Below are 20,052 nucleotides of genomic sequence, written 5' to 3'. Positions count from 1 at the left end.
GTCCTTCCTCTAGAGAACAGGCACAGAAGCTTTGTGTTAAGAAAGAAATACAAGATTCATGTCTCATGCCATGCGCTCAGTTTGCCCTTTTTATGTTTGACAGAGGACTTGGTAGTTCTTGCTGCCGAGAATCTGTTTCCTCTTGTTTGCACTGAGGTCACACAGACCTGCCTTATAAATATTCTTTAAAAATCATATCAATCATGGCAAATGTATGTTTTGCTCATCCTTTTGTAGTGGTTTATTAATGTTAAAAAAAGCTTAACAACTCACTTCCCATTTTAAAAAAATAAAGCAAGCCTGGCCACTGGTTAATGGACAAGTGGAAACTCTACCAGATCAACATCTTGCATTTGAGCAAACACTACACATTTAAGAACCATCTGATAAATGAGAATTGAGTTAAAAGGAAAAAGAAAACTATCTATAATCTAGCATGCCACTGGGAAAAAAATATACTGAGAATTATTTCCTTGATTCTGATGATTCCTGCACTATTTTAAAATACTCTCTTTTATCTATTGAAGTCAATAGCATCAGTCTACAAGCTTTGTCCTTGTACAGGAGTTCACCTTAGAAAAAAATTAAAAAAATAGAATCATCCGTTCCTGCGGGAGCCATGCAGCCATGTTAAAGTAACGCATGACATAACATATCTGCAGGGGAAAAGTCCTCATCAGATGATGTTCAGATTAAATGATGGACAGGAAAGTGAAAGGACTGAAAGATAAGGCTGCTGTTCTCAGATATTTCTAACAAAATATTTTCCGAAGCAATGCTATTTATGTATGTTTAATAAAAGGACAGCTTAGAGAAGTGGGTATATCACTGGTTAGATTTTTAGTGTTGCAAGTGTAATGAGTTTCAGCCCAACACAATACGTACTTTTAACACTTTACATTTGGGATAAAACAGAGAATTTCTAGGATAGCTCTCCCATCCAATTCTCATTTTACATTTGAAGGGACTTTTCAGTTTCTTTTCTTGGATTTTGAAAGCACATGTGAGTAGATATTTAAGAATTTGGAGGCTTTGATTTGCCAAACTTAAGAAGCCATCAGCTACACAAACTTACATGATCTCTCGGGTGCAGCTCCCATTACTATGCATGAAGATATTCTAAATGCAATCATTTTCAATAACCTGCCTTTCTCTGTTCATTAATACTGCAACAATGTATTGTTTGAAAGCAAAGAACCAAACTACTTGTAAGAAACCCCAAGTGCATCAACATTAGGAACTTTATCACCACGCTGTAAAGAAAGAAGTTTCACATTCTGTATCCTGACACTCCTGGACGGAGGACACTCTCTTATGAAAACACAGACTATGGACAGCATTCAATATGCAATCCTTGGAGAAGGCCATGATTCATTCTTTGTCATAAAGTAGTAATACCCTGCAATCCACAGCTGAACACCGTTCATCCCTAAGGAGTCCAAAGCAATTAACTAACTTGCCATCTACAAGAATTATTTCTGTGCCCCTGAAATCCAGTCAGTTTTTTGAACGTAAGGCAGCAGCTGTTTAATGTTGAAAGACAACCACATTAAAAATGAGACCATATGAGAAATAAGCATGTTTAATCAAAACCAGAGGGCAAATGTAGTCAGAACATATTCAAAGAGAATTTTGGCAGAGATGGGGGCGGGGAGAGTGGGGAGAAGAAAAGCTACGCAAAGAATGGTCTATTACACCTGTATCTGTTACATCCATGGAGCACTTTTAGCATGTGGGTCATGATGCCCTTGTGGCACCTCTTCCCTTCACCCTCTTCCCGCACAAGGAGGATTATGGAGTCAGAAAACATCTGTGGCATGGGGATGCTCAGTGTCTATGAAAGGAGATGCGACAGATTTTCAGGAGAATGAAGATGACAGAGATGTGAGGTAGCTTGATGCTCAGCTATGGGGTAGCTTCCAGCATTGTGTTATGCTGATGTCATGAGAGCATGACTTTAATGTACAGGGCACAGCGCCCAGTCTAGCCACCGCACTTGCGGATCCCTCACACTGCATACACACGGAGGGCCCTGAGGCCGGCACTAGTGAAGGAGGTGAAGGAACTGGATCCATTTCACTCTTGGCAGCCTCCCCAGGCTGCTCCGACTGTTCATGCAGAAGCAGGAACTCTCAGCCTAAACTCCTGGGAACATCACCAGCAGAAGAGGTAGCACAAGCAGATCAACCACCATTTGGTAAACCAGGGTCCAGGATGCACATCCTTCTCTCACAGCCTTCCCTACAGCTCTCCAGCATAAACTCTTCTCTGTTGGACACACTTGAACAGTCTGACTTGGTTAAGAATTGCTTAAGGAGCAGTGACTTATAAGATAATGTCCAGTCTGAACGCTTCACAAAACTGATGAGGTTTCTGTGGCCCTTCATCTGAAGAGGGCTATCATCCTGCCACCTCATCTCCCAGGTTGTTTCAGTCTCCCCAGCCTTTCAAAAGCCCACAGCTCTGGGGCACTAAAACAAAATTTGAAAAGACAAAATTTCTTTCCAATGAGAAGCTCCAGAATCTAAGCCACCCCCCTACTGCTATTATCTTTAAAAGTATGTTTTGCCAGATTAGCAAAATAGGCTGAATGCATGCAAAATGACTCAAAGTTTCTACTGATTTGTGAGCCTTGAAATTGAGCACTGAAATGGACAATGAAACATTTACAGCCTAACGAATGTTTTTCACTTCAGAGTTCACTGTAATTTTTGGTATCCAAACCCACTGAAAGCTCTCATCTGGTCACATACACCTGGATGATGGATGCCTCTTGCTACTGACTTGCCAGCCTGTCTCCTTGGGAGATCAGAAATCCCTGGAGGATAGGCTGCTATTAGTGGTTCTCTTCCCAGGGGTGTTTTAAATCAATGATTTGAATTCACAAGTTACAACAGACCATGGCACACTAATATAATGAAGAACAAAGGGAAATCTCTTTTTTGTTCTCTCTCTCTGCTGAAATTTTGCAGAATTATGTTGTTTTATATTAGCACAAACACAAAAAAATAATTCTCCTGGAATGATTAAAGATGGAAGAGATCTTTATTAAGGACCAAGTATGGCTTTTATTTGCGTAATACAAAAAACCCAAGTAGCCCTCACGTCTGTGCTCAAACCACTGGCTTTCATCAAATACGCTATAGTACTCGGGCCCCTGCCTGAGTCGAATTCCAGGACAGGCCAGAGCCGTGGCTGTGAACTGCAGCAGGACACAGCAACTACTCTCTCCTGCAACTATTGCTACACGCTACTGAAAATAAGAAATATGGGATACTCTGGAGAAATGTAGGAGATATCACAGGTCTGGAAAGTTGATGAGGTTTAGACTTACAGTCCAGATCTCCAATCCAGCACAACAGTTTTGAGCATGCTACATCAAACGTGCACAGGCATCATCTTCAGAAATGAGCGGCAACACTTTTCTCTTGAGGTCAGACAAGTGATACACTAGAGTCTCCTGGGGACTGTGTGTGCACTAGACCTCTCAGGCAGCTTTGATGGAGGCCCATCTCCACAGGCACCTATCCTTGTCTGAGATTCAGCTCCAAGGTACCAGCTTTAATTTGCGCTGCGGTTGTCCTGGGCTCACAAGTAGAGCTGCTGATCACAAGTTAACAGCACACTACAGTACCCAAAGTCACAATGCTTGGAGTCAATCCAAAATCCAAATTCTCTTCAACTATGCAAAGAATGTTGTATATTTTTTCAGTTTGTCAGGATTTATGTCCTTCACTCAGAAACAATTGCACAAATAAATGAGTATTAAATTTTGTTTGAAGTGCATTTTTTCAGACTGAAAGCACTTTTTCCTTGGCATTTCTAATGATGTATTTGCCAAAGTTTCTGTTGTTTTCCATTCTTAAGGGCAAACTCTCCTGTGACAGAGCAAACTTAGATGAAGACGGTGGGGGAAGCTGTCCATTAAACAGCCAGGATTTCAGGGCAGTAGAAAAGCATGTTTCAAATTCAGTGCTGAGTAAATTCCATTAAATTTCCTATGGTGGGATTGGGGGATGGGAAGGATCATTGCCCTATCATCAATGCAAGAGGCAAGTAGTGATGTTCCACAGACAGCAAAGCCTCAGGATTCCAGCTGCTCATAATTGCTAAACACAGAAAAAAATAGAACTCGGGCACATTTTTTTTTTTGTGGATAAGTGTAATGCATTTACTGTACTGCTATTTGTGGGATCTTCTTCAAAACCATTCAGAGGACTGATAATTTATTTGTAAAAATGAGGGCAGCTCATAACTTCAGCATGACTACTACTCATTTGACAAAAATCTGCGCCCTTTAAGTAGGAGAATTCTTACTCAGCATGTGCTGTTCATTTCGGTTTATTTAGTCTTTGAGATGGGACTGTATTTTGACAGAAGCTGACCGATGCACTTCAGAACTACAATAACAGTAATATTAAAATCATTCCTGTTGCAAGTGTTTGAGTTACCAAATTATGGAGTGACTGGAAGGACCAATTAGGGATTATAATTAATCACTAGTAAACAGTCCATGTGTAAGGTTTGCTTGTTTGTTCTGTCTCTTTAGTGAATAATAAATGACTATTACATTAACAGAAAACAGAATCAAAGAACTTTAAATCCTTCATTTCACAGCTAACATATTACTGTTGAATTCTGGCCTTTTAACAGAAGTGCCTTGAACTGACAGTAGAAAGTGGAAGACACACTAGCCAATCTGTTTCCTCAAACTGTCTTGTCTTGATAAGGTGGAAAATTAAAAATACCTGAACAATGGCAGTTCCACCAACTTGCATTAAACTGATCTCCCAGTGCTTTGCAAATCCCAGTTAAAAAAACCAAACACAAAGTGTTATCACCTTTTAACTGCTGGCCTTTATCCAACAACTCTCCATGAGGATAATCATATTAACCTGATAAGCCAGTCTCTGGCACTGGATGCATAGAGGAATAATTTTGAGGGACCATGGTGCTTTAAATATTACTTCTGCCCATTGAGACAAACACAGATTGGTCTCCTGGGAGACAAGACAACAGTGAGACAGTGAAGTCTGTGTGAACCACAGGAAAAATTTTCCCATATAATGAACCTCTGGATCTTTTCCAGCAATACTGCTTTTGTAGTTTCTGACCCAAGTTTTTATCCTGCTCCTGCATTCTGCCAGTGTTCAAAGGCAGAAAAAGATGGGCCTGGAGCCACTGGCAGTACACAAGGATCTCAGAACAAACAGTCTGCACCAATCTGAGTAGCAACTCCAGTAATGCAGGGCATGTACACGTCACTTAGACAATAACGTCCTGAAATATCTGTGTTCTTATCAGTCTTTTAACTTGCATCAGAATCTACCCCACATATAAGGGTGTTTAAACTATGCTTAACTTAAACTGGGTTTAAACTTGATGGTACACCTCTCCCAAGATACTAGTGCCCATTATTTTCTCCTCCACAATACCAACACTGTGGTGCCCTCTCAGTGAAATAAAGAAACATGTGATGCCTGCTAAGACAACATCTCCTGCTCCCAGCTCCCTTCCAGACTCTCTCAAGGGCTTCATGGGAATAGAAAGGGGTTGGGATGTGAACTGGATGAAACATTCACATCACTGAGCCTCCTCTTTTCTTGAGACCTATCAGAAACAGGCAGGAACTTACATGCATCTGCACATGTGTGTGTGCGAGCTGTAAATCCAAAGCTCCCGGGTAGTGCAGTAGGATGGTCGCATACTAGAGAAGGAACCCCACTAGCTTACAGATTTCCCTTGCTACTAGAATAAGCTACGTAGTCTGCCCAGCTAGAAAAGTCAGAGCTACGAAGTTGGAGCTCAACAGCAAAGTAGCTCAATGCAGTGAAAAAAAAAAAGTATAGCTACAGGTGGAATTCCCCATTTTAATTTCGTAATTTTCCTTCTCATTCTTCTCTAGTGTAAAACAATACAGTTTCACAGAAATGTCAAGGCTTACATTAACATATTTCTTACCAGAAGACTCTTGGCCAGGATGTTTTCCACGAGCTTGAAGTCATTACGTAATTGTTTGCTCTTGGAACTGGTGCCTTCCATCTCCTCATCAGCATAAAAGCGGAAATATAAGGATTCATCCTTAAATTCACTTTTCTCCAGGACTGGAAACAATATCATATGAAATACATACATGCATTTACACAGAGAAAGAAAGAGAGAAACAAACAAAAAAAGAAGTTAAAGGAAATCCTAAATATGTCTGCAGTTTTTACAGAGCAAAGACCAGCTGCATTCCTGTCAGTCAGCTATTCAGCTCTATATTTTTAAGCTACTGCTGTATTTTAGAGGTATATTTTTCTTCAGAGTACATAGCAGTTCATATGATATTTGACCTCCCTGGCATGTAGAATGCATAAAAAATGCAGAAGATCCTCTCGGAAGAAAGATGCTACTCAAAACCTTATGCTCCTTTCCCACGTCAAAATAAATGTGTTAAAACTATAAAAGGCACTGTGAGGGATAAAAAGGCTGCTTAAAGGTAAGTGAGATGGCTCAAACAGACTAAGGCTTTTCAACCTCAAAAGGAATTCAGAGGGAAATAGGCTCTATGAAATTCTGGAAGGTGTGACAAAGTTCTTTACCACGTTTGCAGACACAGGACCTGGGGGCTTCAGATAAAAGCAGCAAGTGACAATTTTAAAACCTGAGAAACAACTTCTTCATTCAACATTTACTTATGCAAGGAACTCCTTGCCAAAGGGTGCTATGAATGCCAAAAGTTTACATGGGCTCAAAACAAATCAAATTCTTTAAAGAAAAACAAGCATTCTTACCTTCTTATCAAGTACTATGCAAATTCTCTATTAATTATTTACAATAATCTGCTCTCAAAAACACTATTCAAAATATGGAGAGCAAATGTTATTTGTGACTAAAACTGGATGTTTCACTGGACAAACTACATTTTACTCTTAGGACTTTGTATGTGCTATTTGATACGGATACAGATGTGGTTTGTTTCCTTTCCCAGTGTAGCAGCAGCATCACTGAGTATGGATGATGTCTAACTTGGCAATTTGGCACTTCAGATTTGGAAGCTTCAGAGAATCAGCACTGAGGATTCTGCTTGTTGTCCAAGTGGCAAGAACTAGGCAATTTTACTTTGTACCTGACATTTCTTGGTGATATTTCAGGACAGTACTTGGCTTGAACATTGGTCTGATGGCTCTGAAAGAGATGCAGTGAAAAAATACGCCCCTTCTAGCTTGTCTAATCGCTTCAGGGCTGCTCATAACTATTAGCAAAGGGATTCACTTGGGCAGGCACTAGGATTAGACATTTGCGTAAGCTTGAAGACTGCTTTTTAGAAGGACCTGCTAGGATGCCTGCAATTGTACACATGTCAGCAGGTATGGCACAGCTATAGAAAAGGGATTTTCAGACAGTCAGCTAATCTGACTAAAGTAAGAGCTCCTTTAATTGGCTGTGGGAAGTAATATTAACGCATTACCATGATGCATGAAGCCGTTATTGCAGAGTCCAACACCCAGTGCGACAGCTTCCTCCCGAGTCTGACAATCTCCCTAGAAACAAGAGGATAAATATTACATCTCAGATTACTTCCTAAGATAAATTATTCCCCTTCCCCACCGCATAGCTTGTAGCTCTGAAATTAGCAGGATGCTCTTTGTAGGGAACAACAGCAAGAAATTAAAATAGCTACCCCGTTGCCCAAATCTCATTCATTCCTATATATAGCATCTCTTGCCTCCCACAGGAACTAGGATGACAAAGACCAGGATTCTGGAAAGCAGTTGTTTAACCCACAAAGGGACATAATATTATCTCAATGTAAAGCCTTTTTATTTGCAATCATAGTGTCAGACTTTAGCCACAGACAATAAAACTTATTCTTAGAGAGAGAAGTTGAGAGATCTTATCTGTATTCAACCAAAGGGAGGAAAACCTGGGTAAACCCAGTACAAGTGAACTCCAAAGGTCAGACTGGTTCAAACTGCAGTGGCATTCTTTTCTTACACAGCAGGCCTATGAACAAAGGCTCCAGCTTCTCACTACCTGAAGCCTTGAGTGTAGTATTTCAAGAGATACCAAAGGTGACTTGCAAATTTACAAACGTACCTGAAATGGCAGCATTAAGTTTTGCATCTACAGTTCAGTTAAATACAAGAAATACCTAGTTTTTTCTATGCATCCGCTAATTTGCAGCCACAAGTGAAGAATATACAAACATGCTGGTTGTACTCTTTAGGCAGACATCTCAGTTCCAAACAGTAATAGTAAAAATCAGCAGGCACTCTTGATCTTACACAGATGAAAACCATTGTTAACCCTGGTCACCTGATGCAAGATTACCTGCTTTCCGCTCCCCAGATGGGCACAAGAGAACCTGGGATCTGCTGTCTCACTGAGAGCAGTCAGTTCATTCCGGCAGCTAGGGCACCTGCTGCTTTGGCAGAGGAGCAATTTCAGCATATTACTTGCAGTCCTACTAAATCAGACACTGTATCCCACAGAAGTATTATACATTATTTTTTCCCCTCCATCTGGAGAACTAGATATCCTGAAGGTCTAACACCAACTGCAGAGTGGCGTGCTGACTTTGTTTTAAGCAAACCAGCTTGCAGACCAAGAGCCCTCTCTGATCCTGTCAGCAGAACATGAGCGTGAGCTTCAAGTCCTACTAAGGAGAGCAGTAGCTGCTTGCCAGGCAGCTACTGGAAAAGAACACGGCTGTGGTGTAGATACTATTTAAATACAGGATAAACCAGGATCAGCTCTTGCCAATCAGCAGCACTACTGGCTCTTGTTAAAGAGACTTTCTGAGAGCAAGAAAAAGCCATGACATTTACAAATGGAGAACTAAAAACTGTTGTCTTGGTAGGAAAAAGACCAAGGCCGTTCTGGAGGAATGGCATGATTATGTAATCACACAAGGAGAGCCAAGAAAAGAGCTTTAATAAAACTGAAGTTTAACTTTTACTATAAACGAATTTCAAGCCTTCCTTCATTTTCAACATCCTGTCACGCGACAATTCTCAACACTCACTTTGTGTTACTTGATGGTATACATGGGTGGTTTATATTACAGAAGCTGGGACTTAAAAATCTAATTTATTCAACTTTCAACTGTACATAAACTGGAGGACAAATGCCTCCTAATGTTACTCTCTTAATCTTTAGGAATCTACTTTCATTTTAGGCAAAAAATCTTTGTGTAGGAAGACTCTAAACCAGACCTGGCTACTCCTGAGGATGTTAACTTGGCCTCAAAACATTCCCATAGCAAAACAGCATTCCCAAATTATAAAATGTACCTTCAAATAGATCATTTCAGATCACCTGTAAGTACTTCTAAATGTCATGTAGTGATTTGTCTGAATACAATGAAAGCAGTAACAAAAATCTTAAGAAAAAAGAACCACTTACAGTCAACAATCTTGACAGAATGTGCACCTCATAACTTTTTCATACAGGAATTGGATGTGAAACTAGATACACTAGTTTTGACAAGATCATTGAGGTTTATTCAAATACAATCACTGAATTTGAGTCAGCAGAATTGTAAAAACAGTTTACAGTCAGCACCATAGTGAAGGATCATGTCCAGAGCACCCTACTATTATTACTATGACTACTGCTACCATTACTAATATTATTATCGTTGTCTACTGGTGGTAATGATGTGATGTCTAAAGCCCTAATCATGGTCCATGGCTGATTGTTTTGATATGCACAAGCCCAGCAATTAGGATGGTCTCTGACCTAGATTGTTTACAACCCACATGTAGGAGAAAAGAAAGAAGAAGAACACAGAGAAGTTAAGAACAGCAAGCAAACCACTTTTAAATATTTTGTTGATATCTTGGAAAAGGATCCTGGGGATAACTGCAATAGGATCCAGCTATTGTGAAGAGCTATAAACAATAAAAAGACATCAGGCAAACTCAGCATTAAATCTCAATGTCATCAGCAAATCCATTGACCATCCACTCTCACACGCAAAAACTCCCTCGTACTGAATAATCTGTGCTAGCATATCACAGGGCACTTCTTAATAAACCTGACAGTCAGAGACGCTCAGCTCCTGCAGACCCCTGATATCTACAGAGCCACAAATGCACTGCACATCCAATAACAGAGCTTGCAATGCCCATCCAGTCCCAGGCTCTGAGTGCATACAATACATAGGGGATAACAACATATATCACACTTGAATACAACTGTTCCAATGTACACAAGACTCACCCTCACTGAGGACCCAACTTATCAGACGTAAAACAGCCAACAATTTCTGGGTAGGAGGATCAGGGTACAAAATACAGTTGACGCAGTTCCTTTGATTATAAAAAAACCTCTTTTGCTCTGTTCAGTCTTACGAATATTTGTAAAGGTCAAGGAAATGAAAAATAATCTTTCTCATTAGGGAGGGCTCCCACTGGCAGTTTTAGTCTAAATTACAAACTAAAATGAAAAGCTATTCTTCAAGACAGTCAGCTCTATGCCACTAAAATATAAGAGAAACAACAGTCCTAACTTTTGTTGTGCACCATTTCTAAACTAAAATCATGATGCAAACTGATTGTCAAAAATAAACCTATCCCAGCATTTTTGTGTAACAGGGAGTTATCAGGTTGGACACCATCACCAAGACTTTCAAGAACACATGCCTGAAGTTCAGATGAAGGGTAGATATTTGAGCAGTTAAATAAATGCACTACTCTGCAAAAAGCTGAGTATTTATTAGCTCACACTAAAATCTGTTGTTAGCTAATAAGGTCAAAGTATGAATGGTTGCTAGAAAATAGTTCAACCTAGTATGAAAACTCCAAGTGAACATCTATGAAAATTACTATTTGTAAGGATCTATGATCAAAGATTGATTTAGCCACATAGACAGGAATCCATTTAAGTCACAGTCAGTGATTTAAGTGTTTAACAATGTTCCCCTTTAACTGAGCACAGAAGAAATTTCCTTCATTTTTGCATCTGTACACATGTACCTATGCACACACACATATCTTCTGTATCTTCATATCTGGCTTTAGTACATCTGGTTCAATCTTAATGTAAAGTTCAGTAAACAGCAGAACCAACAGCCAGCCTAACCTGCTAGAATGAAGAAAAATGAGGAAGGAAATGAGCTACCTCTTCCAGACCGAGAGCTGATGTTTTACCTTGCTATCTGAGTCTTTCTACTGCCTACAGCTCTACGATTAACTACTATAAAGGCCAGATTAGCCTGATTACATCTCTCTTTGTTGGCCAAAGCAGCCTTTTTTCCCCCTCAGCCTTCCATGAATAAGACCCCATTAAATCATATGTAACTGATATGACAACCTCAGTACTAATAACCGTGCTCTCCCCTATGCTCTGAACAGGAAAACAAGTGACTACTCCATCCTCATCCAGTTATTTGGCAAACAACCTTAAATCATATCAATCTTCTTAATGCAGGAGGATGTCAAATGCAATTGCAGGAAACATTTCTGAAGGACAACATCCCTGTTTGTCAGAGGCCTGATTCTCATTCAAACTAGTGTTTCTTTATGTTATTTTGGTTGGACAGGACTTAATGTGATTGTGAACCAGACCATCATTTAAGACAAAACCAGAATGTGCATTTGACTCCATGATGGTAAGCAACACAGCACACTCTCCCTTTAGGTTGCTTTAGAATATCAAAGCTAAATTTTTAATTTCTCAAGCTAACAGGCTCTTCTCTATAATTACAAGGTAAATGTGGGGTAACTGCAATTTCTAAAAACAATGGTGTAGTTGGTGGTGTAAAACTCTAGATTCATTTTTTAATAAAATTGTACCACACCTAGACAAGACTAAATGAGATCAACATTGCTTTAAATATCTCTAGAAAATCAGAAGAAATAGAAAAGATCCTGGAGAACAGCCAGTTCACCACTCCTAGGGCTAACAAAGGACTTTCTTCCTCTTTATGCTGCCAAATAATAAGTTTTCATCAAATGAACAATATCAGAAAGCATAAGATTTTAAGTTCAAAGAATCAGAATATGTTTAGTTATGTTCTCTAGATAAATGTGGTTTATTTACTTTTAAGTGGAACTGAAAAATTAAGCTACTTGTCAAAGACAGCAGTATCTTAAAATGTTCTTACCTGTGCAATAAGCCAATCCACTAGTTTACTTGCAGGAATCACTGATTTGTAGGTCTTGAGGTGGTAGTCACGGTCCCTAATTAAGAAAGAGAATTCAGGGAAAATCAGGACAGAAAGGTAAATATTTCTTTTACACTCTAAACCTACATCTACTATTGTGACCTACTATTATGAAGCTGAGGAAGGAAGAATTACAGGTAGAAAAATAATTTAGACTCCCAGCCACAAATAAATAAGAAAGAATAGGAAGCAGGTATCTTTTTTTTCTCTAGAAGAAAGGACTAGTTTTTAAACTTTTCTAATGACTTGAATTAAGAAGATATTTCAGATAAATACAGAGCAGTGTTATTTCAGAATTCTCTAGATGTCATTTCAAGCCATCTTCAGAGAGCTCACATTCCTGCCAGAAACAACCAGGACATTATTTTCACAGACGCACTGAGCTGCTTCTTTAACTCAGGTTAGAATACTGCCACCATTGTTCCTGTTGAAATTCGCATTCTTCTGGCTGGAAGTCATCTTCTAGTTTCCATCCTAAATCCATTCACGTCCAGTTTACATTTATTGTCTCAGTGCCAGCCCCATCTATAAGCTTAAATAGTTCTTCTCTAGTGTTTACTCATCAACATATTCATATACAGTGACTCTACATATTCCTTCTCTGCCCCTTTTTTTTGTCTCACTGATTTAAGCACCTTTCAGCCTACTCTGTCAAGAGAGGTTTTTCTGACTCTCCACACCTCTTCAGATTTTACTTCCTTTAGCGAAATATGACAGAGTAGCCAGATACAAATAGAGTAAACAGTGCTCTTTTATGGCGTTAGATATTTACAAGTCAGCCATTGTAAATAAAAAAGGAAGTGTTGTATTTCTGTCTTGTAACACAACTTGCACCATCTCACACACAATCCTTGTAGAGAGCAGGACTGTCCCTGAAATACAGAAAAGAAACCCTCTTGTAACTTGCTGCATTTAGCAGTTTTCTTCCATTCCTGTTCTCAGAGCCATGGAGATAATTGATGTTTTTAGTCTTTCATAAAACACTTCTAAAGAATTTTGATACAAATATAAGAGGACTATGTGGCTCAGGACATTGGGCTCTAACACTTTTCACCTCCAGGTCACTGGATTTAATCCAGCTCATGAGTGAATGAAAAGCTCTCTCCATTTTAAGGCGGTTTACTGGCCCGTGTGAAATAAGTTTGGTGGTCTTGATCCAGTTCCTAGTTCCACATCACAAAAGGCATTACCACAATTAATTTGCATTAATTGGCTCCCTCTTGTTGAGAATCTCAGTAGAGAGGACAAATGCTGAATGGCTACGAAGAATTAATTCCTCTCTCACCCTTGGAGGTGGTCCTTCTGTTTCAAGCTTGAGGTCCACTGGCATGACTGTGGAAGGAAACTTTCACAGCCACTGTGACTGTTTTACAGTCCGGATGTATCTATATGGCAGCTCAAGAGAAGACTTTATTCTTCAGTTCTGTCAAATCAATCTCTTTCATTAGCATCACACCATTTGATATTTCCTTTTTTCTAAAAATCTAAAATCAAACCACCATCTAAAATTCATCCTACTCATGTTTTCCTTTTACTAATCATCTACAGACACAAATAAGTTGTGACTGGCTTCTGTAAATAAATACAGCAGAAATGCCTGTGTGTTTGCAGAATGTTGAGAAATTAGAAAGGGAAGCAGGACATTCAGAACTTGGGGGGAAAAAACCAAAAACCGAAAAATGACAGCATTTCCAGAAATATGTGTCCTCAGAACAAAAGCTTTCCTCATAGTGCTTACACACATTTTTTCAACTTGTCTTCCAGTAATGTGCTAAACCCAGCACAAAACTGTGGGAGTTTTCTGGGCAATTTTTCCCTCTCACACTCTTATCTTGAGAAAATGTGCTTTTGAAATGTCAGAACAATAAAGCAAAGCATTAAAATACTGAGTACTAATGAGTAGGGGTTTCCAGATTGTAAGAAGCAACTCCCAATATTTTAATACAGATGCTGACATAAAGCTAGAGTTCTGAATAAGCTGGCATCAGGATCTCGGTCCAAGGCCCAGTCTTTCACTGCTTGTAGTCAGGACGCCTGTCAGGATGAGTATTTCAACATCAGTTCACTGACTTTTTCCCCCATGTCAATCTAGCCTGAACAATATAGAGCACAAATCATACAGAATGTTACCCAGAACCATGACCTGCAGGTGAATAGTCAAATATAGGTGTGGGAATGATTGAAATTTTGGGACAACCTTGCTGCCTCACAGAAATTAGAGGAATATCATGTTCTTCACAGGGTCTAGCCCATCTACACACTCAAGTATTGCCCATGATGTGTAAGTGGGAGCAAGTTCTCCCACCTTCACAACTTCCCCGAACTAGATCAGAGACATATTCAGAACCTTCTCTACATCTAAGATTTTTCAAAATGTTTTACTTTTTATGTATCATCCCCCAAAGTAGCACGCTTCCTTTCCAGTGGGGTGTATACCGAGACAAGTTCTGAAGATTCCACCCAAAATTTTCAGGTGTTTTTCAAATTACAGCTTCAGGTTTTATTCTACTTCAGATGGGTTTTTGTTTGTTTAGGGTGCTTTGAAAGAAAGAAACCTAGCATCACATTGGAATCTGTTTACATCACTTTAGCATCTGTTTACATTTTCTATAACCCAAATGATACAGCGGCTAAAATCACACCACACAATCTGCCCTGAATCAGTAGTCACGTATTAATCACACCCACTTTAACTCACAGAAAATAAATGCCAGAGTAAACAAATAAACTTGTGTCATCCTAACAGCTCTCATGAACAGACAGAGGAAGCTAATGTCAGGCAGACTATAACACCAGCCTTTCGCTCTCCCAGAACCCAGTTCCAGCATCCTCCAGCAGAAGTACAACTACAGAGCTAAACTACAGAGATAAAGGGTAGTAAAAAAGCCAATAAAATGCAGAAAATTACTGTTTATAATAAGAAAGAAGAAAGATTTCAATACTAACATGTCATCCTTTTAACAAAGCCAGATAATATAACAAGGGGATTATGAAGATGAACTTACTTTACCACTGGAGTATACAGGCAGTGTAGTCGGCAGTACAGCCTCACACCCTGAAGAAAGAAAGATGCATGGTATTATCAGTTTCTTCCTTTTCAAAGAAACACTGACTAGCTAAAGCCATCAAAACCTGGACACTGATGTCTCTACTCAGCTGGAATTATCTGTTGATTAACTGTTTTTCAAAACAGTTCCCTTATCTTCCCTGTCAAACATTCTTTTTTCTTTCCCTGACTCCAGAAGCCAAAAAATCTGTTCTTTTATCTCTAATCAGCTCCATTCCAACATTTTCTCCACTAATCCTTCCTCACAATTAACCCATAAACTGATGGCCATAAGAAGAAATCCAATTTATTAAAAGGTATATGGGCAGATATGGGATCAACAGAACTCATTTGCCATACAATTGCCCGGAACAGCAGTTAAATATTGATCTCTTCTATCTCCCTAAACCATAATGCCCAGATTTTCAGCGGACATGCTGTATCATGGACTACTGTTTTCTTTTAAGACCTTTTGTTACTATATTAGGATTGTAATCAGCAGTCCTGGGTGCAGTCACAACCGTATTGTTATTTACTGCTAAGCTCTGCTTCCTCTCCCTAGAATTAATGTCTCCTGTGGCATTAGGATGGATAGCTTAACACAGCAAAGATAAGCAGCATTAGGGATCTCCTATACAACAGGTCAATGACTTCAGAGGTAGTGCAAACTCTTTAGATGCAAATCACAAGGTTCCTAATGAGAATGATAATACAAACCTTGGACACGATGTCTTCCAATTCACTTCTTGGCTTGTATGTTCCATCATCATAGCGAAATCTGTACATCACCTGCTCATTCTTAAACTGGTGCTTATCTGAAACTAAAACACCAGTATGATAATTAAAATTAGCCTTATCTCCCCTGCTATGTTCTTCATAGGCCAGTTGGCACGTCTACACCTAAATATTTGCTGGTATCTATCATTTTCTGAAGAGTGGACTCAGCTCTTCTATTTTCCCCTTATTGTGTATATATATATGCTTACATGGACTTCTGAACAGCTCCACCAACAGAACCAGTTTTCTAAAATACTGCAGGTCCAATACAATTGCAATTTCCTCCTTTTGGGCCAGATTCAATTTATGTAAGGCTTTGAAAACAGTTCTAGAGAAGGCAATTGGGACCGTCTGACTTTTCAAGTTTTGAACAAAGCATGTGCAAATTCCCACAGGAGTTATCACAGCGCTAAAGTCATTTTTGCAGTTGCCCAAAGTTCTGCAACTCCAAAAGCAGAAGCATGCTGGTGGGAGGAACTACAGCTGTTAGAGGTATTCTTCTACCACGGTTCTTGTATTTACTAGTGAGTTCCTTCTGAAAATTAAATAGTATTTTTGAGAAACTGCTTTTTCACCCAGGATAGCCATTCCACAGTGGGGCAGTTAAAGTCTTACTGGGCAACACTACGTACTGATAGGCTTTAAAGACAAGGACACAAAAGATGATTCAGTATGATAAGGAACCATTTTAAAAGAAGCATTGGCCAAAATGCCAAACAGATTTATCCAGTACCCCAGACTCAAGAGCGTTGAAATCTACATCCAATTACATGTAGGTTTATCCCATCTCTATTCTAAGGCAAACTATTTCAACAGAATACAGAGGTGTGAAACCCTCACACTGAAGATAGTAATTTAGTAACCAGTAGACATTATTTGTTTCACTGATTAGTAAATAAGTGGTAATTATTAGTAAAAAGTGACGATGACTGTTCAAAATCTAAATAAGCAATACAGTATCTTCCAGACTTTACAGGATGTAGTACAGAAATGCCATTGTTCACAGCTTAATCTCATGGAGACCAGTTACAACTATGTAGAGGAGGAAATCTAGAGAAGAGCAACCTAAACAGAAAGCAGATACAGTGGGGTAGCTTAGTCACTGTCATCTGTCCTGCCTTTGCTTATGTAACAAAACCATGGCCAGATCTTTGTGCTGGAGCACCCTTGAATATTTTGGATGCAGTATTTCCTAGTGTAGGCACAGCATTTGATGAACTGAGAGAAAATATGGATTTACACTATTTAACATGCATCTTAGCCTGAGTTTGATTAACCTGAGAAAACTGATTGCACTGGATGACTAAAGACAATGAAACTGGGTTAGGCAGACTCAGAAGTACCAGGACTCAGTTACAGAGTGGACAGGATACCTATTTAGAAGGCACAGACCAAAAATTCTTAAGACCTTCCCTCACTACATAGGACATCCTAGTCTTTAATTAAGATTCCTGCTTTTGGTGATATTTTTCCCTAATTTCACAGAATAAAACAAAACTTGCAGGATCTGGTGTATATCCTTTTGTATACACTGGAATCTGTAAGCTACGTAAACTATTGACTTATTTGTGTGTCTGCATGCTCTGGATTTTGTATTTTTAAATCCAAGTGAGAATGGAGTCTGCAGAAAGTGTCTTTTGTGTCTGGCACACAGCAGGTCAGGTGTGTGCTCTCTGTGACAGGTACCAGAACTTCCACATCAGAAGACCCAGATAAAATAGCCAGAATTAAAGGAGATAGAGAGGAAACTGAGTGATAAAACACACAGAGCTCAGCACTTAGCACAGAGCTCAGCATTTAGCAATCTTCGATGGCCCTGCTTCTCAGGTAGGCTGAGAAATCAGCAGTTTTCACCTGACAGTAATGTTATGCCAAGTGAAAACAAAAGATAAAAGATATTGCCTAATGTAGAAGAGGGCTAAGGGCTTCATTATGGTGCATACATAAGTTCTTGTTACAGTAGATGACACATAATGGAGTACTTTCATATTTAATGATTTATCAAAATCTAAAGGGATACTTCCTTAAGAAAATGCAGCGTTGCACATACCTTCCAATGTCTAGCAGTAACTGTCATTGGAAACACTCAGGAACTGTAACTAAAGGTAACATTAATACTGAACCAGATGCATCTTACTCAGGGTATCTGACTAAGGGGAGCAGTAGATAAAACAGCACAACTTTCTTTGAGCTGTAAATTTGTGTCTAGAGAAAAAGGACACTGCTGAAAGTGTCAAAGTATGAAGTTGTGGAAAGGTAAACAGTCATCATGAAATAACAAGTCTCAGGAGAGCTTTTTGCACCAACAGTGCAAGTGTACACATTCAGAATGTAGGCAAGCAAGGCATGTGAGCGCAAAAGTGTTCTTCATCCCTACACATCGGAGCCAGTGTTTCAGTTCTCCAAAGCCACAGGGATAAGTACTCACTGAAAACTGTTCAGCACTTTTGAGCTCATGCTCAAGGCCCTTCAAAGTCTGAATGTGCCTGGAAGTATGTATTGATACCTGGGGGTGGAGTGTATGTGCATGAAGGATTAATTAAAAGATAACAGACATCATTTCTTAACAGTGTTATTGTCACCTGAAAGACAAGTTTGTGGAGCTGAGTTACCAAGAGATTACAGCAAGAGTAGCATAATTAAATGGCTCCCCTATTTAAATTGGTTTCCAAGAGATTGTATGGAAATGTAGACCACTGGTGACTTAAGACCTATATACCGTATTCCTTTGATGTGCATTTTGCAGCTAAGCTCACCTGAATATTGAAATTGGGGCATTTACTGTTTAACTAGAACAGGACTATGTTGCTCTGTCTGTATAATGTAATATAAAAACAATCGGAAAGAGCAGGACAAATCTGTATTTAAAGGATGTAATCTGGAGAAAGACTTTATTTTGTCAGAAATGCAGATAGCACAGGAAATTTTTAAACGAGCATCTTGTCCTGCTTTGATCATGGAGCACTTTTGTATGCACTAGACTACTCTTTTAAAATACCCCTCATCATAACACTTCAAGGTCATTTGCTGGATGTGATGAAGAAATATGGTACATTGCTATTTTAAAGGGAGACGTTCTTGCCAAATGAGATGGAAAGAACAAATCCCACAACAAACTGCATCATCTCTTCCTTTTACGACAAGCAGACTCATCAGAAAGAATGACCCATTGTCTAGAGCCCTTCACTCTGTTTGTACCTGTGCCCCATTCTAAAACAGCACTGCTCGACTGTCCTCTGTATTGCTGATGTCTCATATGTAAACTATATTTATTTATGGATATTTATCACTACAGATTTTCAAATTACATAGTACAAAGGAATATACACCTGATATAGTCCGCAACAACGATGTTGCGGAGAAATCAAGCAACTGCAGGCATAAACACTTTCAGGATACCCAACAAGTCCTGTTTTCATTACATAAATTTGCCCACTCATTAATCCCAAAAGTCATTAAATGTTTTGAGAATCTGACAGGTATGGTACAGGAAAGTATGTGAACATCATGTGAACAATTGCAGTCAGTTTTCCACCCTCATTTCCAGGGCATTACTGAAATCTGACATCTCTTTACGGCATGGAGCACTCACCATGATGAATGATTCCATTTTCCAATAGTGCCTGTCCCAGGTTGACCCCTTCCTCTGGTTTGCTTATCTCTCCAATCTCTGTGAGCCATGATACAAATTCACTGCCAAGGGAAGCAGAACAGAAACAATTAGCTTCTTCGCTCTGAATATAAGCAGTCACATGCGTCTGCAAGTCATCAGCAGAGACTTTCTCCTTGAAGCAAGTGCGAAAACTGTTGTAAGCGATGATGCCTCTACTACATGGTTCAATTTCCTACATTTCTGGAGAAAATGCTCTGCAGAAGACCCAGATCTCCTATCAGCGACTTTTCCCACCATTCCCCTTAGCTCATAGTAATTAGCATGCATGCAAAAGGAAAGAAGACCTGGGTGCATCTATAAAGATGCTACAAATCCTTATTTTATTGAGCAATCCAGAGATCCAAAGGGGAAAAGGCAAGATTAACTAATGGCCTTAAAAACACATTGGACAGCACAGAAAAC

At 39.3% G+C, this 20,052-nt stretch overlaps 1 protein-coding gene across 1 annotated transcript in view; it reads right to left on the bottom strand.

Annotated features, from left to right (window-relative positions):
• PREX1 (phosphatidylinositol-3,4,5-trisphosphate-dependent Rac exchange factor 1) overlaps nt 1-19,762 on the bottom strand; it is a gene marked incomplete at its 5' end in the record, with an annotated part of 50,334 nt that extends 30,572 nt beyond the window's left edge. Inside the window, 6 exons of the mRNA XM_010075700.1 lie at nt 5,962-6,104; nt 7,454-7,526; nt 12,095-12,170; nt 15,160-15,209; nt 15,918-16,021; nt 19,570-19,762. Coding sequence (XP_010074002.1) covers nt 5,962-6,104; nt 7,454-7,526; nt 12,095-12,170; nt 15,160-15,209; nt 15,918-16,021; nt 19,570-19,762 — 639 coding nt within the window. The remainder of the gene's footprint in view (nt 1-5,961; nt 6,105-7,453; nt 7,527-12,094; nt 12,171-15,159; nt 15,210-15,917; nt 16,022-19,569) is intronic.
• Between the last annotated feature and the right edge of the window lie 290 nt (nt 19,763-20,052).

The sequence above is a fragment of the Pterocles gutturalis genome, unplaced genomic scaffold, assembly GCF_000699245.1.
Source record: "Pterocles gutturalis isolate BGI_N339 unplaced genomic scaffold, ASM69924v1 scaffold43772, whole genome shotgun sequence".
Taxonomy (NCBI): Eukaryota; Metazoa; Chordata; class Aves; order Pterocliformes; family Pteroclidae; genus Pterocles; species Pterocles gutturalis.
Note: the sequence above shows the minus strand (reverse complement) of the source record. Positions and strands in the feature narration are given on the sequence as shown.